The sequence below is a fragment of the Pyxicephalus adspersus genome, chromosome 9 (genome assembly GCF_032062135.1).
Source record: "Pyxicephalus adspersus chromosome 9, UCB_Pads_2.0, whole genome shotgun sequence".
Taxonomy (NCBI): Eukaryota; Metazoa; Chordata; class Amphibia; order Anura; family Pyxicephalidae; genus Pyxicephalus; species Pyxicephalus adspersus.
In genome coordinates this window covers 4393680-4416169 of record NC_092866.1, presented here as the reverse complement: position 1 = coordinate 4416169, position 22490 = coordinate 4393680, and the positions used below count along the sequence as shown (strand labels likewise).

The 22490-nt window shown below is 39.3% G+C and overlaps 2 protein-coding genes across 6 annotated transcripts in view; both read right to left on the bottom strand.

Moving 5' to 3' along the window:
• Window positions 1-19934, bottom strand: part of MYLK3 (myosin light chain kinase 3) — a 51989-nt gene extending 32055 nt beyond the window's left edge. Inside the window, exon 1 of one of the 3 annotated variants that reach the window (XM_072422252.1) lies at window positions 19720-19934. In XM_072422252.1, coding sequence (XP_072278353.1) covers window positions 19720-19770 — 51 coding nt within the window. In that variant the 5' untranslated portion in view covers window positions 19771-19934. Of the gene's footprint in view, window positions 1-15889; window positions 16089-19719 lie in introns of those variants that run through there. The other 2 variants (XM_072422249.1, XM_072422251.1) reach the window with 2 other exon arrangements.
• Window positions 19935-21735: 1801 nt separating this feature from the next.
• The window catches only part of C9H16orf87 (chromosome 9 C16orf87 homolog), a 21429-nt gene continuing 20674 nt past the window's right edge, over window positions 21736-22490 (bottom strand). For all 3 annotated transcript variants that reach the window (XM_072422397.1, XM_072422399.1, XM_072422400.1), the window contains one exon: window positions 21736-22237. In XM_072422397.1, coding sequence (XP_072278498.1) covers window positions 22119-22237 — 119 coding nt within the window. In that variant the 3' untranslated portion in view covers window positions 21736-22118. The remainder of the gene's footprint in view (window positions 22238-22490) is intronic.

Genomic DNA, 22490 nt, shown 5'->3' with positions numbered 1-22490 from the left:
TGTGGGGGCAGTGTTATGATCTGGGGTGCTGTGGGGGCAGTGTTGAGATCTGGGGTGCCTGTGGGGGCAGTGTTGAGATCTGGGGTGCCTGTGGGGGCAGTGTTATGATCTGGGGTGCCTGTGGGGGCAGTGTTATGATCTGGGGTGCTGTGGGGGCAGTGTTGAGATCTGGGGTGACTGTGGGGGCAGTGTTGAGATCGGGGGTCCCTGTGAGGACAGTGTTATGATCTGTGGTCCATGCGGGGACAGTTTTATGATCTAAGGTAGAGGCAGTGTTATGATCTGGGGTGCCTTTGGGAGTTCTCGTTTTTAAAACTGCTGGAGGGCCTTTAATTTATACATGAACTTACACAAAGCTGGTTTATGAACATTGACATTCACCTAACATTCCCGCCCCATTCACTTCCTATACACAGCGCTCATCTTAAGGTCCGCGGCACATTGTTGCTCTGCACCAGTGGCCCTCCAGGAACAACTATACATTTTGCTTTTTTCTTAGTGAAAAGAAGTTAACAAAACCTCTGCTGGGTAAAACCTATTCATGTCACGTTTCCATTGACTTTAACACTCAATTACTGTTAATTTTCAGAATTCCTGCACTGTAGAAGAAAATAAAAACATGAAATGAGTCAATTTACAAATAATTGGTCACCCCGTCTGTCTGTATTTAGCAGGTCCCCATCGGTATAAATGACGGCCTTGCAGCTAGCTATTAGTCTTACATTCTCTCTAAGAATCTCTTTTCACATTCTTCTGTTGGTGAATTATAGAAATTCGGGTGTATTGTTTAAATGGCATTGATGAAACTGTGCACAGCCATGCAATTATATCAAATGGCAAACACTGAATCTGCATTCAATCAGAATTTGCAGATAATATACCAATACTTGCATGAAATACATGAAACTTTTCAATCATTTTGCCAACACAAAATCTGTAAAAAAATTAAGAAAAAGTAAGTGGCCTTAGGAAGCCATCATTGCCGCTTTTAGAAAAAAAATCTTTTTGTAGGGGTTTTTGCACAACTCAGCATTATCTGACAGCAACTATAAGGAAGTTTAGACCACTTCTCCATGCAACAATTTCTTCCATGAACTATCCATTTTAATTTCCCAAACATTTTAAACATGACATTTGGTTAAACCAGCCAATAACCCTCCATCGTCTCTTTTGGAGCCATTCCCTGGTGGACTTGTTGGTGTCCTTCAGATCATTATCATGTTGTAATATCCATTACAACTTTCACTTCTGAACCAAAATTTAAACATGAGAAATAAAGGGACTTTATAGGCACCAGTAATAAAACAAAGAAAAAATGTAACTTTTAATAATTATTGACAATGTTTTTATGTAAAATCTATTTCCCCTGTTACCTAACAGAGGGATTCTAAACTTTCAAGATATACAAACATTTTAGAAACATAGCAGTATCTCACATATGTCATATTCAACGCGTTTCGCAGAGTTTGGTTCGCTTCTTCAGGAATTATCAGTGAGATCTTGACTCTTTTTGAAAACCTCCTCCAACAAATCTTGCACAAATCACATATGGGCAGTCAAGTAGGAAAGAGCGCAAACCATCATCAATCAGGATGCCAAATTGATGCAGGTGAAACAACCAGTGTTATAATATGATCGTTTACAATCCTTTCCCTGAATAAAACTGCTCCAATTGTGTTCACCGGAATTCTCAGAGTATTGCAGGATTTCAAAAATTCCTTTACCTACACATCACATGGTTGCAAGGTTTGCATCTTTAACTTTCTGCACTTTCACCGCAACTTTCACTTTTGGACAGATAGCACCATCTTCTTATTAAGCAAACTTTGATAGAATAAAAAATTCATAGCCGACTTGATGACAGCAAACTGTGCAGGCCCTGAAGTATGAAATCAACCAGACCATGACTTTCTACCACTATGCTTCACAGTTGGTATTCCTGTAATGCTACGATGGGTGTTTAAGCCAAAAATGTCTACTGTTATTTTAGTCATACAAGTCCACCTTTAATTATTCAGATCAGAGGACATTGTTCCAGAATGCTGGGTCTTTGCCTTAATGTTCAATGGCGATCTTTGAACAATAAAGGCTTTTTTGGAATCCTTCCCATGCAGGGTAAATGGGTGCAATCCCTTTCTGTTTGTAGATGCGTTCACATTGACAGCAACAGCTGCTGGAGTTACTTGAAAATCCTACAAATAAATTCGTAGGTTCTTGGAGACTTTTTTTTTTAGAATCAAACAATCAGTTATTGGACTAGTTTTGCCTATTTGGAATCATACATTTAATGCACAGCGCTGCGTAATATGTTGGCGCTATATAAATCCTGTTTATTATTATTATTATTATTAATAATAATAATAATAATAATAATAATAACATATCAACATTTTTATTATACTTTTCTGATTTCAAATAATTTTCGAATCCCTTGCATCCCTATTCTTCTTTCTGAGGTCCTTAGAGAGCTCATTTGATCTTGACATGAATACACCACACACCTGGTCAACAGCGTTCTTACTTTTTCTATGTGACAAATCTGTATTTTCATCAATGGATGATGAGAATGAGAATACATAATGTCCTTTGTGTGTTATATGTTAATGTCATCTTTATCTGTCAGCATTGTTTAAATAAAAATCTAAATGCAATCCCTTAATATTTGAGAGAAAAACAAAACTGACCCCCTTGGGACTTTATTTTTGTTTTATGTTATTTAAATACACTATGGTGGATAATTTCCAGTACTTCTATGCATGGGATCAATTTTTTCTTTGTGTACCACTAATGAAAATGTCTTAATAAATACCTAATATGTATATAATTTATTATATATAATATAAGTTGTTTTTAGATATTTATTTTGAATAAATTGTGTTTTATATATACACATAAATATATATATATATATATATATATATATATATATATATATATATTAATGCAGCAATTAATCATATTTTAACTAAAGCTTTGTGAGTTTGAAAAAAGAGAGATGAGAGCAGGGGTGTCGTACCAAAATTTCACAAACTTCACTCAATAAAGTAGGAAAATTACATGTAAGATGCCATTTGTGACTTGCATTGGCACAGCTGATTTTGTTTTTTTACCAGTTAATCTTGCTAGCAGATGCATTGGTTTTCCACTTTCTTTTTAATTACATAAAGCTACGTTCACATGATGCTCCAGTCCTAAAACTTCTCTTTTCGCTTCACAAGAGTAGCAGTGCTTTTTAACATGTCACCCCGCCTGACATGGACACTATCTATACGCTGGCCAGTAATGGGGCTTCTTGGAATCCAGAAGAGGACAAAGCAGCAATGATGTCAGTGGAGAAGTGGAGCCCTGGGGCTTCTACAGTGCTAGGTAAGTGGTCCCTGCACCCAGAAATGTCATTGGCAATTCAGAATAGGACTCAATGATGTCAGAGTAAGGGAAGAGTAGGGGCCTAGCCTTCTGCAGGGCTAGGTAAGTGGTCCCCTGCACCCAAAAAAGTCAATCTTAAGAGAACACAGTAACACTGATGTTGTAGAGAAGGGGACATGCCTGGTCCCAGTGTTTCTGCAGTGATAGGTAAGTGGTCCCTGCACCCAGAAAAGCCACTGGCAATCCAGAAGAGGACAAAGTAGCAGTGATGTCAGACGAGGGGAAGAGTAGGGGATATAACTAGCTCTGGTGCTTCTGCTGTACTAGGTAAGTAGTCTCCTGCACCCAGAAATGTCATTGGCAATCCAGAATAGGACTCAGTGATGTCAGAATAAGGGAACAGTAGGGGCCTAGCCCATCCCTGGTGCTTCTGCAGGGCTAGGTAAGTGGTCCCCTGCACCCAAAAAAGTCAATTTTAAGAGAACACAGTAACACTGATGTTGTAGAGTAGGGGACATGCCTGGTCCAAGTGTTTCTGAAGTGCTAGGTAGGTGGTCCCTGCACCCAGAAAAGTCACAAAAATGAAACAGTAGCAAACAGAAGAATGGGGGACGTGCTCAGTCCCAGTGTTTCTGCAGTACTAGGTAAGTGGTCCCCTGCACCCAAATAATTTACTGGCAATGGACCTGGACATGAGTATATCTTTCTTGACAATACATTTTTGAGCCTTTACCCAAATATTATATTAGAAGAAAAAATTCAGAGAGTTCAATAAAAAAAAATCAGCGATATTGTTTGTGCAAACTGTCCAGCTTTATCTGCAAGGGTTAAATGTTAACATATAGAAGTCATGGGACCGTACCCGGCCTCCACACACCAGGGTGTTCACTCACCACTCTGGAGGTGTCAAGGACAGAATTAATTACTGAGGCTGGTAAAGAAAAAAAATGTGCAGCGTTAAGTGGCATGGAAGTGTCTAAATATATTCTGTTGTGCAGGAGGAAAGCAAATCAATAAAACCATAATGCATGTGCTTATTTTCCTGGTGATGTGCTAAAATATTGTACAGAATTTATACAAATGATTTAGTTAAAACAATGATGGCATAAACATAAATTCATGTGTTATAATGGATTATAGGTCACATCTGCTCAAAAATAATATTTGTTGAGTGGCTTTGGGTGGCACCAGTGATGAGATCTCCCCTCCAGATCTGTCTAGAAATGATAAACTCCAATGTATTCTTCATGAAGAATAAAACACAAATAGCCATGGAATCAATTTGCATACAATGGCCCTGATTTATTAAAGCTCTCTAAGGCTGGAGAAGATACACTTTCAGCAGTAAAGCTGGGTAATCCAGCAAACCTGGAATGGATTTTTTCAACGTAATTTGCTATTTCTTTTCAATGGACTACGTCCATTCCAAGTTTGCTGGATCACCCAGTTTCACTGGTGAAAGTGTATCTTCCCCAGACTTGGAGCGCTTTAATAAATCACAGCCATAGCCCTATTGTAGGAGGGTTAGGGACAAAAACTATTGCAAGGAATCCTCGCCAAACAGATGTAAAATGACAATTTTAGAGACTTAAAGTAAGTTATGCCCAATCACCTAACATTGGTAAAACAACACTAGTACATGTGTCCCTGTGCAGACACATCCTGTCCCCAAATTTCCTTTTCTGTTGTCACCCTGTTATGTTCTCCCTTTGTGGAAGACTACAAATGACTGTGCCAACATAAGTTATGCAGACATGGTCCAACCTATCCAGGGGCCACTTATTTGACCATTGCGTTTTGTCTTGTGTGCACAAGGTTCTCTCTCTGTAACACTTCTCCCTCCATTATACGCAGTTGGGTAATTATAGATATGAGAGCTGGCTAGAAATAAGGTTCATTCAGGACTAAGGCCATTCATTAGTGTCCTCAGCTCTCTGGTGTTGTTCCTTTTCTATTTATTTAGTTGGTATGTGATAAATGATGAAAGCAAAATATTCAGTAAAAAAAAAAAAAGACATTTACATTTATAGGTGGAAAACCTTCAATCTACAAGGCAGGAGAGGATACACTGTCATCAGTAAAACTGGCTGATCCAGCAAACCTGCAATGGATCTGGCCCAAGATTGAAAACATTTGCTAACAAATAACAAATGACTTTGCTGGATCCCCCAGTTTCACTGATGAAAGTGTATCCTCTCCAGCCTTGGAGAGTTTTAATAAATTAGACCCATAGTCTTGCAGATAAATTCCATTATTCTTTATTCGTTGTCACACGCCGCCCCATGTTCCTTTTCAGGGGTACTAAATACCGGTTGGTGGCATCCTCTTCCTTTTCTTCTGGGGTTTTCTTCTTACATCACATGATGCATCATCCGGGCATGCCTGAGATCAGAACCTTTTTTTCACATTGCAGGGAACCCCCTTTGGTGCAGCCCAACACCCATTTATATTATTATTATTATTACATAGCATTTATATAGCGCCATCATATTTCCCAGTGTTGTACAAAGTCCATAGTCATGTGACTAGCTGTCCCTCAAAGGAGCTCACAATCTAAAGTCCCTACCATAGTCAGATGTCATTACCGCAGTATAAGGCGAATTATTGGGGCAAACCAATTACCTAACTGCATGTTTTTGGGATGTGGGAGGAAACCTACGCAAACACGGGAGAACCTGCAAACTCCATGTATAATATAAATAATTTGGTGATAGGTCCCTTTAGGTTTCATTGGTTAGGAATGTTGTCTTTGCTGATAACACAAGGTGTACAACAGGAATAATATTCCCAATGGTGCTTGTAACATGAAATGTAATTTGGTATTGCTGGAAGACTGGAAATAGCAATTCAAAATAAATATAAATATAAATATAATATATAAATATAAAATAATGCAGCTAGGCAAGAAGAATTCTCTGACAAAATACAATACTGGGGTGAAAGTTGTTGTCAGAACTACAAAAGAAAAAGTTTTGTGCTTATATCACATATTTGTAAAATGAGCAAACAGTGTGGACTGGCAGCAGGGAAGTGAATAGAATTCTGCAGTGCAGATGCAGTACTAATGGACCATCACAAGTAAAATGGAACAACCCGATTCTTCTTTATAGAATTTAAGGCGCAATACTAGAGGAATCACCAGCAGAAGAGTGGGGGTGCTGATTGATTTATCCCCCCTCCTATTGTGTGTTACTTCCCCCACCTCCTAGACTGTAAGCTCTTCTGGCCAGGGTCCTCGCCTCCTCCTGTTTCACTGTCTGTCATTTTCAACCCCTATTTAATGTACAGCACTGCATAATATGTTGGCGCTATATAAATCCTGTTTAGTAATAATAATACAAGTCAATGCATGACTTTTCCCCCTCTCTTCTTGTTGTTACCCCATATAAAATGTCATCGATAATTACTACTTGATTTGATATACATATTTGCAGTATTAATTTCACTGCAACATATTTGTATGATTTCTATATATTTTTCAAGATCTACCTTGTTATTTTGTTGGTTACCCTTAAAATTTTCCAATAAAGAAAGTTGAAAATTTTAGTTTGCAGTACTAAATGAATTACTAATAGAAAAAGGTTGGGTGGGGGCTGATTCCTCCATATAGATAAAAGAGCATCACCAATATAAATGTAATTTTGTGTATGTTATACTAGAGGTATCATTAGCAGGATAACAGGGAGCCTGATTCCTCTATACAGATTTGGGTGCAATACAAGGGGGATAACCAATAAGAGAATGAATGGTGTGATTCATCTATATAGATAGAATTTTGGGTGCAGAAGAGTGCAGGGATGGCAATTTTTCTATATAGATAGAATTCTAAAGAGCATTACAAGGGGAATCACCAGCAGGAAGAAACAAGTCCTTAGTTCCCCTATATAGACCTAAAGACTTCACTTACAAAAATAAACTGATAAGATAAAATGCCAACAAAAATGGAAAAAGGCTCAAGGGATAAAACATATCAGGATAGACTACAAGGACTTATACAGGTTCCAGGGAGGAAAGCAAAGAGTTTTAAAATACATGATGGGTGAGAATAAAGTTAAATAAAGTCAAATAAACCAGAACAAGCAGACATGACTTCAAACTAGAAGGAGAACGCTTGGAACAGACCTCAGAGAGGTTACTAAGTCAGTCAACATTAAGTTAATTTTAAAAAGAAATGTATATTCACACATAAAGGTTTAAAGATGGGGCTAAACTTGATGGAGCCCTTGGCCTTTCTCTATCAATAATTCTCCATGTTTCCAATTTATTTTGTTTAGCTGATAGAAGCTCCTGCAACCATAGAGAACATTAGAAGCCATAAAAAGGGGAACAAGGTAAAGGAATGGCATAATCCCATGAAGAAGTCTATTCACATTGAAACGTGTTGGGTTCTACTGGACTTTGTTAGGTATTTTTGAACTTTTTAAAGTTATTTGCACATTATAAATTTTATTACATTTCCATTTAGCAGGGATAGTGAATAGATGATCGTCTGGAATATTGGGAGCCAATGGTGAGATGTTTGATGACATGACATAAAGCTGTATGAATAAATCCAGTAAATAGTGAACCTTGGAGTCACTTATATATTAAGTCAACACTGTATTGTAAAGGAGCTGGCCTAAAGCTAGTAAAAGCGTAACATGGAGCAAAATAAAATATATATGGTGCAATCAACCCCCATCAATTACATAGCAACTTTTATTTTCATTAATCCCCTGTAACAGAATTATATTACTTGTTAATGAAATTCATTATTTTTAGTCTTCTAAGCCGTCCAGGAAAAATCTGCTGCAGGTGTTTAAGGTCGCATACTGAGATTCATGAATTTTTCAAGCAGTTAGTCTTCTTTTATATTATCTTAAAATACAGTTAGTACTTTCTTGTGATCTGAAGAGAACGGCTGTCTTATATCCATCATTAAAACAATCCCACAACTAAGATATGATGAAATGAAATAATGAACAATGCAGTACTTTAAATAATTTTAAGTCCTGATATGCTGCTGACCCAGAAGTAGTTGCATGATCTGCAATAGCAATAGCAACAGCTTTGGGTGAAATAAGATCAATGATAAGAAGCTGCAAAACCAATGATCAACTTCCGAACATGATTAAAATATGTTGATTGCTAAATACATCCAACATGTTTTGGGGGAACATTGTTAGATCTCCAGGACAGATGTGACCATTCCAGTCCTGAATATGGAAAATCAAGAAATTTCTGTAATAGTTCGATTGATCTTTAAGCCCTGAAGAAGGGTTGTTTCTCCAAAGCGTGTTGGTTGTAATTATCAACCCGTTAAAAATTGCATTTTGCAACATTCAACAGCTTCTAAGCCATTTGTACTACGTATTCCTTCTCTTGTTTCTTTACAGTTTTCTACTACATATCATTCCCATAATATTCAGAAAGGCAGCAGCACAATCAGCTTGCTACCCACTGTGCTCCACACATAGGACGCCCCCAATACAACAACATTGGGCAGACGTACATCTGTCCAGCTCTACCCTATGCCTACGATCTCTACAGTCTCTGAATGTTTTATTGTTTTCTACAACTATCCTCTCTTGATGTTTGAACCCTCCATGGGGACATAAAATCATTTAGTTATGTGTTTAGAAGAAAATGTTTGTTGGTTACTGGCACCGCAATGATATCCAGCTGGACTAAAACTGAGATAATACACAACACTGTACACGTTTATTGGATGCCCTGCAATAAAAACCATATGGCTTCCACCTTCTGTATCTTGGCCACGATGCCACAGTCTCCCACTGGCAACAACAGGTGCCAGGGATCCATAGAATGTCCTATCTAGACACAAGTAGGTGTTGTATATTATATCAAAATAACATGAACAAGAACTGTAGCAGTATGATTATTATTATTTACGTTTATTATGTAGCGCAAACATGTTATGCAGTGCTGTATGTTAAATAGCATATTTCATATATGTAGTAATGCTGGTCCAATAAGGGGAGCTTTGGATATTGCTGACACACACCTAAGGATATGGCAAGTCAATGAAAATAATTTATAAAAGGGACAAAAAAAATTACAAATTTTGTATGTAACTGTGTGCTTTCACCTGCATTGTTCATTAAGCTGGTAACAAGTTTTTTGTTTTGTTATAATGTGGTTGGGCACAATAATAAAAAAGAAAATAATGAAACTGTAGTTTTATAACTATCCCATTGATACTGCATAAATCGGTATCATAGCATGACAACTAGAAATGTCCACAGAGCCTTATTTGGTTTTATAGCAACACAATCAGAAACATTCACACAGACACAATCAGTATCATAGTAAGACATGGAGAAATGTCAGAGACACAATCAGTATCATAGCAAGACAAGGAGAAATGTCTGCAGAGACACAATCAGTATCATAGCAGGACAAGCAGAAAAGTCCGCAGAGACACAATCAGTATCGTAGCAAGACATCCAGAAATATCCACAGAATGGCAATCAGTATTACATTAAGACAACCGGAAAGGTCCACAGAGGCACAATCATAATAACAGCAAGCAACTAGATACACCTGCAAAGTCACAGTTAGTAGCATAGCTAGATGGCCGTAAATGAATGCAGAGCCACAATCAGTATCAAAGCAAAAAAAACTAGAAATGTCCGCAGAGACACAATCAGTATCATAACAAGGCAATGAAAAAAAATAGAAGAGCCAAAACTAGTATCATTGTAAGGAAAAACAGAAATTTCCACATTTAATTAGCATTATAGCAAGACAACTAGAAATGTTCGCAGGGACACAATCAGTTTTTAAAAAAAAAGACAATGAAAAATGTCCACAGAAACACAATCAGTATCATAGCAAGACAAGCAGACATATTCACAGGGTCACAGTATTATAGCAAAACAACCTAAATGTCTGCAGAGCCAGAATCAGTAGCATAGTAGAACAACCAGAAACATATCCAATGATAAAATTATTTAAAGTAATAGCAACCATGAATGTTTCTGCAGAGAGTTTCTACTAAAATGTTAATATCAGATATGTGATAGGAAGCAATGCTTAAAAATGTTGTGGAGGGAAAGGGGTAAAATGGGAGAAGTAGAACCCTCACAGTGCAATTCCTGGGGTTTGTGCACAGAGATTGTCCAGACTGCGTGCACTTCAAATGTCACCAGTATTGTATATTGTGCTGTAATGGAACTTGGTGTACATTTGGGCTCGATGTACATTTGGGTCAGATTCCATACCGAGCATACATGATGGTAGGACCCAGGGTGCCAGCAGCGGAGATTCTTCTGCTTCATAAGAAAATAAAATCAAATAATTATAATGGTAGAATAATCTTCAGCAAAAGACAAAAACTTAGAAGAGGCGCTTGAATCTTTGTTACTTGATCGCCACTATTTGGAAATTCTAACCACGCTGCTTTCCAGTCCGGATATCATAATCTACAATACAATATTACCCCAATGGTGCCGCTCTGGGATCTCTCCATAACATTTCCCCCTCATTTTTCTTCTTAAATAATGTATTTGTTGTTTTCCACAAAACCCCTTGGTGGGAATTTGAGCTGCCATTGTTTTGTTCTCTTTCAAACTCATCAATTAAAAGCTTTGAAGTTAAAAACATTTGTATTCATTTTTTACCAATTATAAGATCTTTAAATGGATTTACAGAAGCTCTATCAGGTTTGGATGTTACAAAAGATTTCATCTTCCTTTGTGTTGTCCCAAATGCGCTTTACAGGGACCGAAAAAGTTTATATTAAAAATATGTAAATGTAATTGTTATATGATTCTGGCCAATTAGAAACCCAATCACTAAAATCTCATCAAAGCTTTTAGGAATGGTAGAAGAGAGGAGATGTGGCGGTATGTAAGATGTATCTCTGATGGGGGGATTGTAGAGTTGAGATTAATTAGACATAATGAGGAGAAGCACCTCACCCCTTGAGAAGCTAATTAGGTATACAAATTTTAAATTCCCTCTTCCTGCCTTTCCTTAAAACACATTTCGGTGATAGAAAGGGTGCAGGACTTGCTACTTTGGACATGGACAAAGACTTTGTTTGAACTGCTCTTGTTCAGCTACTTTTTTTGTTTTATGTATATTGGTCTTGTATGGCTGTGTTTCTCTTTTTTTGTTCATGTTTACAAAAATTCAATAAAAACTCAGTTAAAAAAAAAGAGGGGTGCAGGAAAGATAACAGGACTACCTGCCACACTACCTCCTGCAAAACACTTTACCGGTGTATTGGTATGTTAATGCATGATCACAGTAAGATTCCACAATTGGTGAAAGATGTTATGTGAATAGCATTGTTGAATAAAAAAAAAAACAGATATAAAAGTCCTTCAAATTTGTTCTTCTGATGAAGCCAGGCAGGCGAAACGCGTCAAGAACAGAGACATATATTGACACAAATTGACTAGAACTAAACATTTGTAGGAAGCCATTGGATGGCAAAACTGAAGCATTGATGATATAAATTTAATTTTTTTAAATGTCCATGTTTTTATGTATTTGTGTATAAATTGTTGATAGATTTTACTTATGTGTGTTAAAATGATTGAAGCGTACCTAAACTCAGAATTTTCACTTTACATAGAAGGGTAGACAACCTTTTTATGTAAGGTAAAAATTCTGTTGTTGTTTTTTTTAGGTGCATTACCCTTTTTTTAATGAATGGGAGGCTCTTGGATGTTCTCGGAGCATCTCGGGCATGCGCAGAAGAAGCCCTTTCATGGGAAAAAAATTTGCCGATCTCATGCATGCGCAGTGGGATCTGTAATTTTTTTTTTCATCCTATGTCGCCCGATATCACGCTTAGGTTGGGTGACGTAGGATGAAGAACCCAGAAGAGACAAAGATGACAGCGCCCAGAATGCCGGCTGCGGAACGACATGGGACCCGATGCAAGACACCCCGGGTAGATTGGACTGCCCTGTGGGATTGAAGGTAAGTGAATTTTTTTCTTTGGCAGTTTTAGTTTCCTCTTCAAGGATAAAGTACCAAGTTTCCCCATGTTAAACACTTTTATTGGGTGACAACATTCTATTCCAGTCTACTAAATGTTATCTAGTGTTGTCACCCTGTCCTATGCTAGATACTACAAGAGGTCATGCAGACCCCCTCTACTTACCCATGGTCCACCTTCATCACTATCTAGAATAATAATGTGCAGTTGATTCTGTAATCAGTGCATGCAGACAGGAAGTAGCTTAAAAAGGACCTAAACTCAGTATTTTTATTTCACATAAAGGGTAGACAACCCATTTTCGTAAAGTAATTTTTTTTTTTAGTGCAGCACCCCTTCATGTAGCACCTCTCCTTTCTGTCTTGATCGCTGTGTCGCAAAGCCTGTATACCGCATGCACCGGCACTGAAAAGAAACGCACTGATTGGAGGAGAGATCAGTCTAATAAATGGCTGGGGGCGGGGAGGTGACCAAACTATATTGCATAACTGCAGCAGAAAAAACTCAGGTCACCAACCTGGCTGTCCTTTGTGCAAATCTCAGAACTGGACAGACATCTCGATTTAGATCTTTGCATGGAGTTCACGTGTAAAGAGGGTTTTATTTTTCAATACTGACTTCAATCAAAAGGCTTTCACATTTACCTTCTTTGAAGTCCAAAACATCTAAGACTCAGATAATTGGCAAGCAGTCTGCTAATGAAGACACATTCATCCCTCGTCTTCCTTTAGACTGCCCAATAAAATCGTCTCCATTCTCTGTTGATCTCTTTCTGTAATTATTTGATGTCCATTACTTTCCAAATCATAACAATCTCTTGACAAACACAATGCTCCGAATTGCGGACAATGCAAGCAATGTAACACATACTGGTTCTGTAAACCCGCTGGTCTCCGTTATACAAAACTTTGATGTTCCAGTAATGACGCCATTGAATGACATTTGGGAAACATTGAATGGAACGACCTCTGAACTACTTTACAAAGAGATGCGCTCATTTCTCCAGCGTCGTGTCTGAATGCCACTCGCCTTATTACGTGTAATTTAATCAAAGTGCCAACAAAAAGGAAAAAAATGTAAAACTGTTGTGTGACCGAAGCTAAATCATGGAAGAGTGACAGCAACAAAAGACCAAGCAAACCTCAAAATCTGCCCCGCTTTAATTTAAAAGAAGACAATGTCATTTCCTACACGTTTTGATGTACATGGGCTTCATCAGGGGATTCTATACTTCCTCTCTTCATATTTATCTCCTGTTCTGACCATGGCAAGAAGTTTCCTCAATATACAGAATAGAGGGTTGGAACTGAAAGTTCTGCCACCTTTTATTAACAAAAAATTGTTATTTTAGGCTTCAGCTTTGTAGTAATACTTTCCTCCTGTTAGAGTTCCTGTGTTCTTCATCAAAGTTTCATCTTGAAAATTCCACATTTATTCACACCCTTCAGGTATTTAAAGGTTTTTGTCATATTCTCCCTTTCCTTTCTTTCCTCATTGTATATATTATGTTCCTGTGGCATCCCCTAATATGTTTACCCCTCAGATCTTTAAATATTTAGAATATTCATTGCCTGTCTCTGGGCTTGTTCTATCTCATCAATAAATTTTAGTAAGTGTGGTCTCCAGAACTTGCCTACCGAATCAGGACCTCCTTCCTCCTTCTGGTGACCCCTCTAGTGATGGTGACCCCACAATTCTATCTATATAGGGGAATCAGGACCTCCTTAGTGATGGTGACCCCACAATTCTATCTATATAGGGGAATCAGGACCTCCTTCCACTGGCTGGTGACCCCTCTAGCGATAGTGACCCCACAATTCTATCTATATAGAGGAATCATGACCTCCTTACCCCTGCTGGTGACCCCTCTAGTGATGGTGACCCCACAATTCTATCTCTATAGGGTAATCAGGACCTCCTTCCTCCCCTCTAGTGACCTCTCTAGTGATATACCCCAGAGTCTGCTACACATGTGTGCAAGATTTTAGGATCTCCAAAATTAGTTGGACCAGTTGAGCAAGAAATTGTCAGCAGATCTGTTCAAGTATATTAGGAAGATGCTGAGATAATCAAAGTTACCCCAATGGAGAACCGACAGTTTTATAATCAATCAGTCCTAACCTGTAGACTTGTAGGCTAGAACTGATAAAGGAATTGTACAAACATTGGGGCTGCAAGGAAATTTGCAAAGGATACACATGCAAGAAATAGAGAAAATAAGAATTAGAATATTTCCTTGCATATGATTGGATGGTTGAAGTCATTAGAGATTCATCTCATTTACTAACATAAGTGTAATATCAATTGCAAGGTGATAATTCAGTTTGCAGTGAATGTAATTAATGTGAATTCACTTTTACATTTACAGCCCATATTCCTTTAGTAAATCAGCCAATTCTCAGTGCAGCTTTGTAGTGACAAAAGCCCGAATATACAATGAGGAAATACAACAGCCGCTTCTTACAAGTAAAACTGCAACAAAACAAAGTTTTTAAACATTAACTCTCACCAGCAGAGTGATTTGCATTTAAATGATCACAATATATATGAATATCACAGAAATTCGAATTTCCATTTCACCCTTCTGTAGTCAGCAAACAAATTGCTCAGCAGTGGCATACAAATGTGGAAATTCTCATATTCAGTGCAGGTGCAGCACCTTTCACACACATATATCTGCAAGTATTAATATCATCTCATATATAAAGGAAACAAAAACAAAATAGAAAAGTTGCTGGAAAAGTTTCAGGATGATCAGTACACTAAGGGCCAAATCCCTCGGGGCCATTTGTCACCTGCATTAGGATTGCTAACACTTCCTCCTATTTTATATAAATGTTCTCTTTTGGGGGCCAGCAATATTTTGCTCCCCCGCTGCACGCAATCATATTCCGGCAGCGGTCAGGTTCTCCCTTACAGTAATGTATTACCTGATAATAATATATAATATGACGTCAGCCTGAGATCTATACATAGACCCCAACACGAGAAAATATTCAGATCCCCTCCTATTGTTTGATACTTCCCCGGCCTCTTAGATTGTAAGCTCTTTAGGCAAGGGTCCCCTCCTCCTCCTACTGTCTGTCATTTGCAAGCCCTATTAATGTACAGCGCTGCGTAATATGTTGGTGCTATATAAATCCTGTTTATTAGAATAATAATAACAAAGCAAACTTAATAATAAATAATAAGCAATATGATTAGAAAGATGGAAAATATTCATGAATGCCAAGGAATGGACAAATCCAAAAAGACATCTAAGAAACTATAGGCACCGCTGTGCCCCTTTATTCTAATGTCCCCCGGTTCTATATTAGCTCCTACTGGCTCCTAAAGTTCCCATGGACATTGAGTCGAATATAAGTCACCAACAATCCATCACTAATAGTCAATCGGTTGGGTTGGAATTTTTGGGAGATGGGGTGCCTGGAAATTTTCCCCACACGACTGCCCCGTGATTGTTTTTTAACAAGTTGGCTCGATTGGGACCCAAATCCAACCGACATCTGGGTTTCGGACCCTAGGTTCTTGTACGCCCATTTGTGAGACCCCCAAAGCAACGCAACCCACCAAGGTCATTACCGCAAATTTCTTGATATAATCCGAGACGCTGAATCCTCCCGTCGCCAATCGAATGGAGCGGTGAAGGGGCGATTCTTGATATATGGTTCCCATTTTCTGGCTGTGACAACCTACCATCTAGCTGAAATCCCTTCTGTCAGACTTTAGGAAAGGAAAAAAATGACCTGCAGCCCTGTTTGGATCTTGTAAGTGTTGTGTTTGGGAGATAATGGAGGAATGTGTTTATCGGCTTGGCTCCAAGCATCCCAACCCTGCCGGGGCCCTTATCTGCTGCCGAGTGGAATGGAGCTTCCGGAGATACGAATGCTAAAGACATCACCGGGCAGACTGACGGCGAAATCCCTGCGATTCTTCTGGAAAAATAATGTCAGCTCCTCAGATTTCCAAAACTTTTTAGAAAGAGAAATGATTTCTAGGCTGATAGTATAATAATATTATTATCATTATTATTAATTTTTTTTTTATTATTATTATTATCATTATTATTAATAAACAGGATTTATATAGCGCCAACATATTATTACGCAGCGCTGTACAATAAATTGGCGTTACAAATGACAGACAGTGACACAACAGAGAGGACCCTGCCCCGAGGAGCTTACAATCTAGGAGGTGGGGGAAGTATCATACAATAGGAGGGGATGATATGGAATGGTGGGTGAGTAGTGAGGGTTTAGGAGACAGAAGAAGACGGGTAGGTGAGGTTGAAGCGTTGGGTTTTGAGGGCTCTTTTAAATGAGCAGAAAGAAGAAACAAGACAACAAAGACCATTCCAGAGAGTCGGGGCAGCTCTAGAAAAGTCTTGGAGCCGTGCGTGTGAGGAGGTTATGAGTGAGGAAGTCATTAGTAGGTCATTGGAGGAGCGAAGAGAGTGGCTGGGGGGGATTTTACTATCAGGGCAGAAAAGTAAGTGGTACAAGAACTGTGGGGGAATTTGAAGCCAAAGCCCCGGAGCTAGAATTTAATTAATATTATTATTATTATTATTATTATTAATATTAGTAAACAGGATTTATATAGCACCAACATATTATGCAGCGCTGTACATTAAATGGTTGCAAATGACAGACAGATACAGACAGTGACACAGTGACAGTGACTTTCCTGAAGAAGCAAATTGATTCCGTGAAACGTGTAGAAAATCAGCAGGATATGCCCCTAGGATTGGGCAACCCAGACAGATATTTGTGATTGTGCTGGTTGTAGATTTTTAATGAGTTTTAAATGTTATGTGTTTAATGTTATCTGAAAAAAATACATGTTTTTGATATATATGTGATAATTGGATGTAATTGGCCTATAAAGTCCCGCTTATTGAGTTGAATCCTCAAAATCCTATTATTTACTGTTTGTAGCTTGGGTATTGTCCGGATCACCAGGGGCGCCACCTTCGCCTTTGCAACACTAGGATCCCAGGTTCAAATCTCATCCAGGACACTATCTGCATGGAGTTTGCAGTTTTCCTCCGGGTACTATAGTTTCCTTCCACATCCCAAAAACATGCAGGTCAGTAATTGGCTTCCCCTATAAACTTAGACTGTGAATAATGACATATGACTATGGTAGGGACATTAGATTGTGAGCTCCCCCGAGGGACAGTTAATGGATTTTGTGCAATGCTACTTAATATGTTGGTGCTATAAAAATACAAAATAACGATTGCTCCTTTCTTTTTCACAGTCAGCGCTGTTTATACCATAATGATACAATTATTTAACCCCCCCATGTTTTGTTGCTGAGCCCAACCTGCGCAGCTTTTCATCTCCTAAATTTCTTCTTTTTGTATAATTACATATAAAACGTTCAGATAAGAATTATTATTTTCCTTATTTTTCTTCCGGCTGTTATTAACATTTTTTTATTGAACAATAATTACAGAAATTACTTTTTCATATAAAAGAGGAAGATGAGGATTGCGTTCGGTGCTTCTTAATAAAAATTCTCCAAAGTTTGATTTTCCTTACTTGTTCCCCCACGGCTGAGCCCTGGATCTCGGCCCATTGGGAATTCTCGGCTCACCCAGATTTGGCTGCGCTCCGTCTGCGTGAATACGGCGGACTTTTAATCCGATTTGTGTTAATATTTTTCTGAAGGTTTTTTTTAATTATTACAATGTGGCAACAAAAGGTATAATACAGCCCACACCATGGTAACGAGTCACGGCTCCCACTCAGCTTATAAAACTTTGCTGAATACGGCATACAAATAAACTATAAAAGAGCTGCAAGGAAAAAAGTAATAATAATCTGGAATTAAAACTCCAACTATAAAGAAAAATAATGTGATTCTACAGCCAGTGCCGCAGTACATGCTCCTAACATGAACAATAGATCTGATTTATTAAAGCTCGCCAGGGCTGAAGAGGACAAATCAGTAAATCTGGGTGATCCAGCAAACTTGGAATGTATTTCTTCAAAGTCATTTGCTATTTGTTAGCAAATGTTTTCAATTCTGGACCAGATCCATTCCATGTTTGCTGGATGAGCTTTACTGATTTATCCCTTTCAGCCTTAGGGAGCTTTAATAAATCAGGGACAATGATTGTGGGTCCTTAAATACACGTAAACCCGAAAACATATATTGCAGCTCATCAGTGCTTCGATTTGGCATCTCCTTTGGTTTTCTTGTCAGGTAATTGGCATTTTAAGAAGGCTATGGTCAAGGATTTTCCATATGTAAATGAGCTACAAGTGACCCCTGACCTCTCTAGCTGCATGCACTGTGAAGTAATTCATCCTCAAAGGATCACAGCATAGGCCTGAGGGGGAGTGTTCTCACTAAAGGGGTGTTCCTAGGTGGCTGCAGGCTACCAATCAGCTGCAGTCATATTAAACTCAAGCAGTTTGATGGGTGTTCATCATACACTCCTGTAAATCCTCTATTGGTGTGCAAGGTCTGCCACGGTGAAGCTGTAACCCAACCACCTAACAGATGCCAGAAGGAAGTTGGGTCTAGTCAGCTTCTAACAGATTAGAAACATTTGTCTTTAAATTAAAGGGCAAACACCCTGCCAGGTTTCTGCTCTCCATATAAAACTAGGGGAGAGTCATAGACGGTGTTATTAGGATTTTGTTGTTTGCAACAGGGAATGTTGAAGTGCAAAATGCATTTAAAACAGGTCAAACGGAAGTCAACTGCAGGTCAAGTGTACCTGTCAAATGATCTCAGTACAGACCAAATTGCTGCCATCAACACAACATAAAAATGCTTTAACACTAAATGTGATTTCAGTGCCTCTTTTGTGACATTTGAGATGAATTCCTCCATAGTGTCTGCAGCTACAGAGGTTAATGTGGGATGTTAATGTTTAAAAGTGCTTTTGTTAATTGGGCACAGGTCCAATGACATGAAAACTAAAGTAATATCAGGAGATCAATGACCTTCATTGCCCTGGTGCTGAAACTGCATGCTGGGACTTCTAGTCCACCAACAGAAAGCAGATCTAAAACAAATATATGTACCTAAAGTTATATGGAAACCCCATCTATTCTTATTGGTTAAAATGTCAATGGGAATTTTAAATACAATAGCCCCTGTTGATCCTGCTATGAGGGTCCTTGTGCAGGCACTTTGGTCATAGAGTGACAACGCTTTCTTCCTGTATTCAGATTGGGTTTCTGCGTTGTCAGCCAGTCACAGCGACTTCTGATGGGGACTCCATGTGACGTTTTACCACTACACAGGCATTGCCCACGGTTGTCACCATAACCCTGGGAATTGCCATGCAGCAATGCGTGTAGACCGGTGCTGGCTGCAAAGAGGTGGCAGCAGACCGGCAGCACAGAAATGTCGTTCAGTCGAGTTTTACATTTACTCACATTTTGTTTCTGGTACCATCCATGCAAGCATCTGGAGTTGGACACCAGCATAAAGCGACCACAAAGTTCAGTTCGGGAAGCTCTGGAAGGTGGGACGGAAAGAAGAGCAATGCTCAATCAGCCGGGGTCACCCCGAGATTTGCCAAAGCCCAGGACGGATGACGGTCATAAAAATAATCCGCCGGGGGCCACTCAGAAGGCCGCGCCCTCCGGCCATTATCTGGGTCTAGGTGCTGGCTGCCGGCTACATAGATTAATAGTAAAGGTCATTCCCAGAGAACAGCAGCCAAAAGGGACGGCGTGACTCCGAATAAAAATAGAGTGACCCCCCCTCCCCATGTGTTTTGGGTATTTCAGGTGCTTTGTATTGTTCTACAACCCAGGGGACTGCGGATATGGAGGGGGGGGGGGGGGGGGGGGGGGGGGGGGGGGGGTGTAGGGATAAGTAATGACTTGAAAGTTTCATGGTACCCTCATAGCCACTAGTAACCAAAATAGCAGCCCCCTAGCTTTAAGGAATTTCAGATATGGGGGGGGGGGGGGGGTGAGGTTAGCATTACCAGAGCCATGTTAGCATCAAGGGATTATGGGAAATAAGAAGGGGAAACCACATGCAGCTTTATCCTCCTGCAGGATATACAGCATCAGAGCTGTCAGCAGAGGATTATGGGAATCCAGCTAATTTTTTCATTTTATCCGCATGCAGGTCAGTCATATAAATTAACCATATATCTACAGAAAGAGTTTGGTAAATATATTGACCTTGGAAAGAGATTTGCTGCAACGCTCACCTTTAATCCATCCCATGCAGTACTTCTTTTATGCCACTAGATGTCCACAGCTTGATTCAACTCATCTCTCTTACCACTGAACCTTGTTGACTGGACAGTGAAGAAGAAGCAGCATTATTGAGCCTATGTTTAGCTTATCTGTTGTTCTACTCTCTCATCAGCCTTGCACTGCAGCACATTGGTGCCTTGTGCTGCTTCTTCCTCTCCAAGGCTTAGCTATGCTGTATAAGGCCTGCAGGTGGCCGATACCAAATTCAGATGAATGCACTATTTTTGCACAGGAGGAAAACTTTACTAGACGATCACCACTTTACAGCCTGACCACCACTTTTGCAATTACCTGTGCCACAAGTGGGCCACTTATCGCTATTTAACATTGGTGAGCCATTACTCCATTTCAGCCAATAAAATCCCCCAATTATCAATTTAGGGCGAATGTAGTGTTTGCCAGTAAAGCACCAATCCACGCCGTATATAATCTGATCACCTTTTTATAAATTTGGTGTTTTAGAAGCAGTGAGGGTATTCGCAAAAAGCGGCAATTTGTTATCTGGTCACCTTAATAAATGGGGCCCCAAGTTCTGGGTGAAAGATTCTTTGGAAAGCCTGATAGAAATAAAACTAATACGATAACATTGGGGGTGATCCGATCTGCAGGAATCGATCTGTGTTCAGCGTGAACATCCTCTGGGTTAACAAAGAGCAACAGTGCCATCTAGTGGCGGGACTAGGAAACACACCAAGACTAAAATTTAATATATTTATAATTGAAATTGTATGTATTGTGTATACAACATACCAAGCGTTATGACCTGGGGCGGCAGGATTTTCTACCTGGGTGTCCGTGTTATGATCTGGGGGTTATGATCAGTTGGTCAGGTCTAGGTTCAGTGATATTTTGCTGGTCAGCTGACTCCCTAAATGACCATGTTTATCCATCAATTTTTTTTTTCTTCCCTGACGACACGGGTATATTCCAAGATAACAGAGCCAGGATTCATCAGATTGTGAAAGAATGAATCAGGGAGCATGAGACATAATTTTCACCCATAGATTGGCCATCCAGACATGAATCCCATTGAGAAACTTTGCTGGAGAAGACTTTAAACAGTTCTGACTCCCCTATTATCACTATGCGTTCTTCTTGTACTATGAAAATCATTCCTGCAATTTGATTGGTTTATTGGCAATACAGACAAATAAAAAATATCGCAAAAAACATCACTCTGATGGCAACACCAATTTATTATATAAACGTTATATAAACTGTACATTTGTCAGGGTCTATTTTGTTTTAATTTATAAAATCGTGATACATATTCATTTTTAACAAGCGTTTAAATACATCTAGTCTGGCGGCTACGGCCCAGTAAATTCCTCTTCTAAAAAAAAGATTAAAATCACCGAGATTTATTACGAAGAGAAAGACAAAAAGCCCCCGTGTGTAAAATATAATATTGCTGTATGACACGGTAAAAAATAAAGTCTGTAGTGCAGGGAGCCATCTGTAACGTCCTGTGAAGGTCCGGACTGAACTTCCATGTTGAAGCGGTCATGTGACTAACAGGAGCAGCGCCGACCTTCCTCTCCGCGCCAGTTGAATGGAGGTCACAAGATAAGCCTTTGATTGATGATTTTTCGGTTAATTTCTGCTAGTGCAACGGAGAATACAAACGCTTTCTCGTCGGAGAGGTTGGCGTACATGTCTACTTCTTTCTCTTGTTTTTCTAAAAGAAAGAAAAAGAAAATGTGATAAAAGGAGAGAACGGGGGAAGGGGGTGCGAGGAGAGGACAGAAAAGAGAAAGAGGGGAGAGAGAGAAGGTGCAAGGAGGAGGAAAGGAGAGAGCGCAAGGAGAGTGGATGAGGTGTGAGAGGAGGGAGAGACTGAAAAAAGTAAAGAGGACAGAGCACAGGAAAGAGAGAGAGGGCGCAAAGAGGGAGAGAGGGGGCGCAAACTGGGAGAGAGAGAGAGGGGGCGC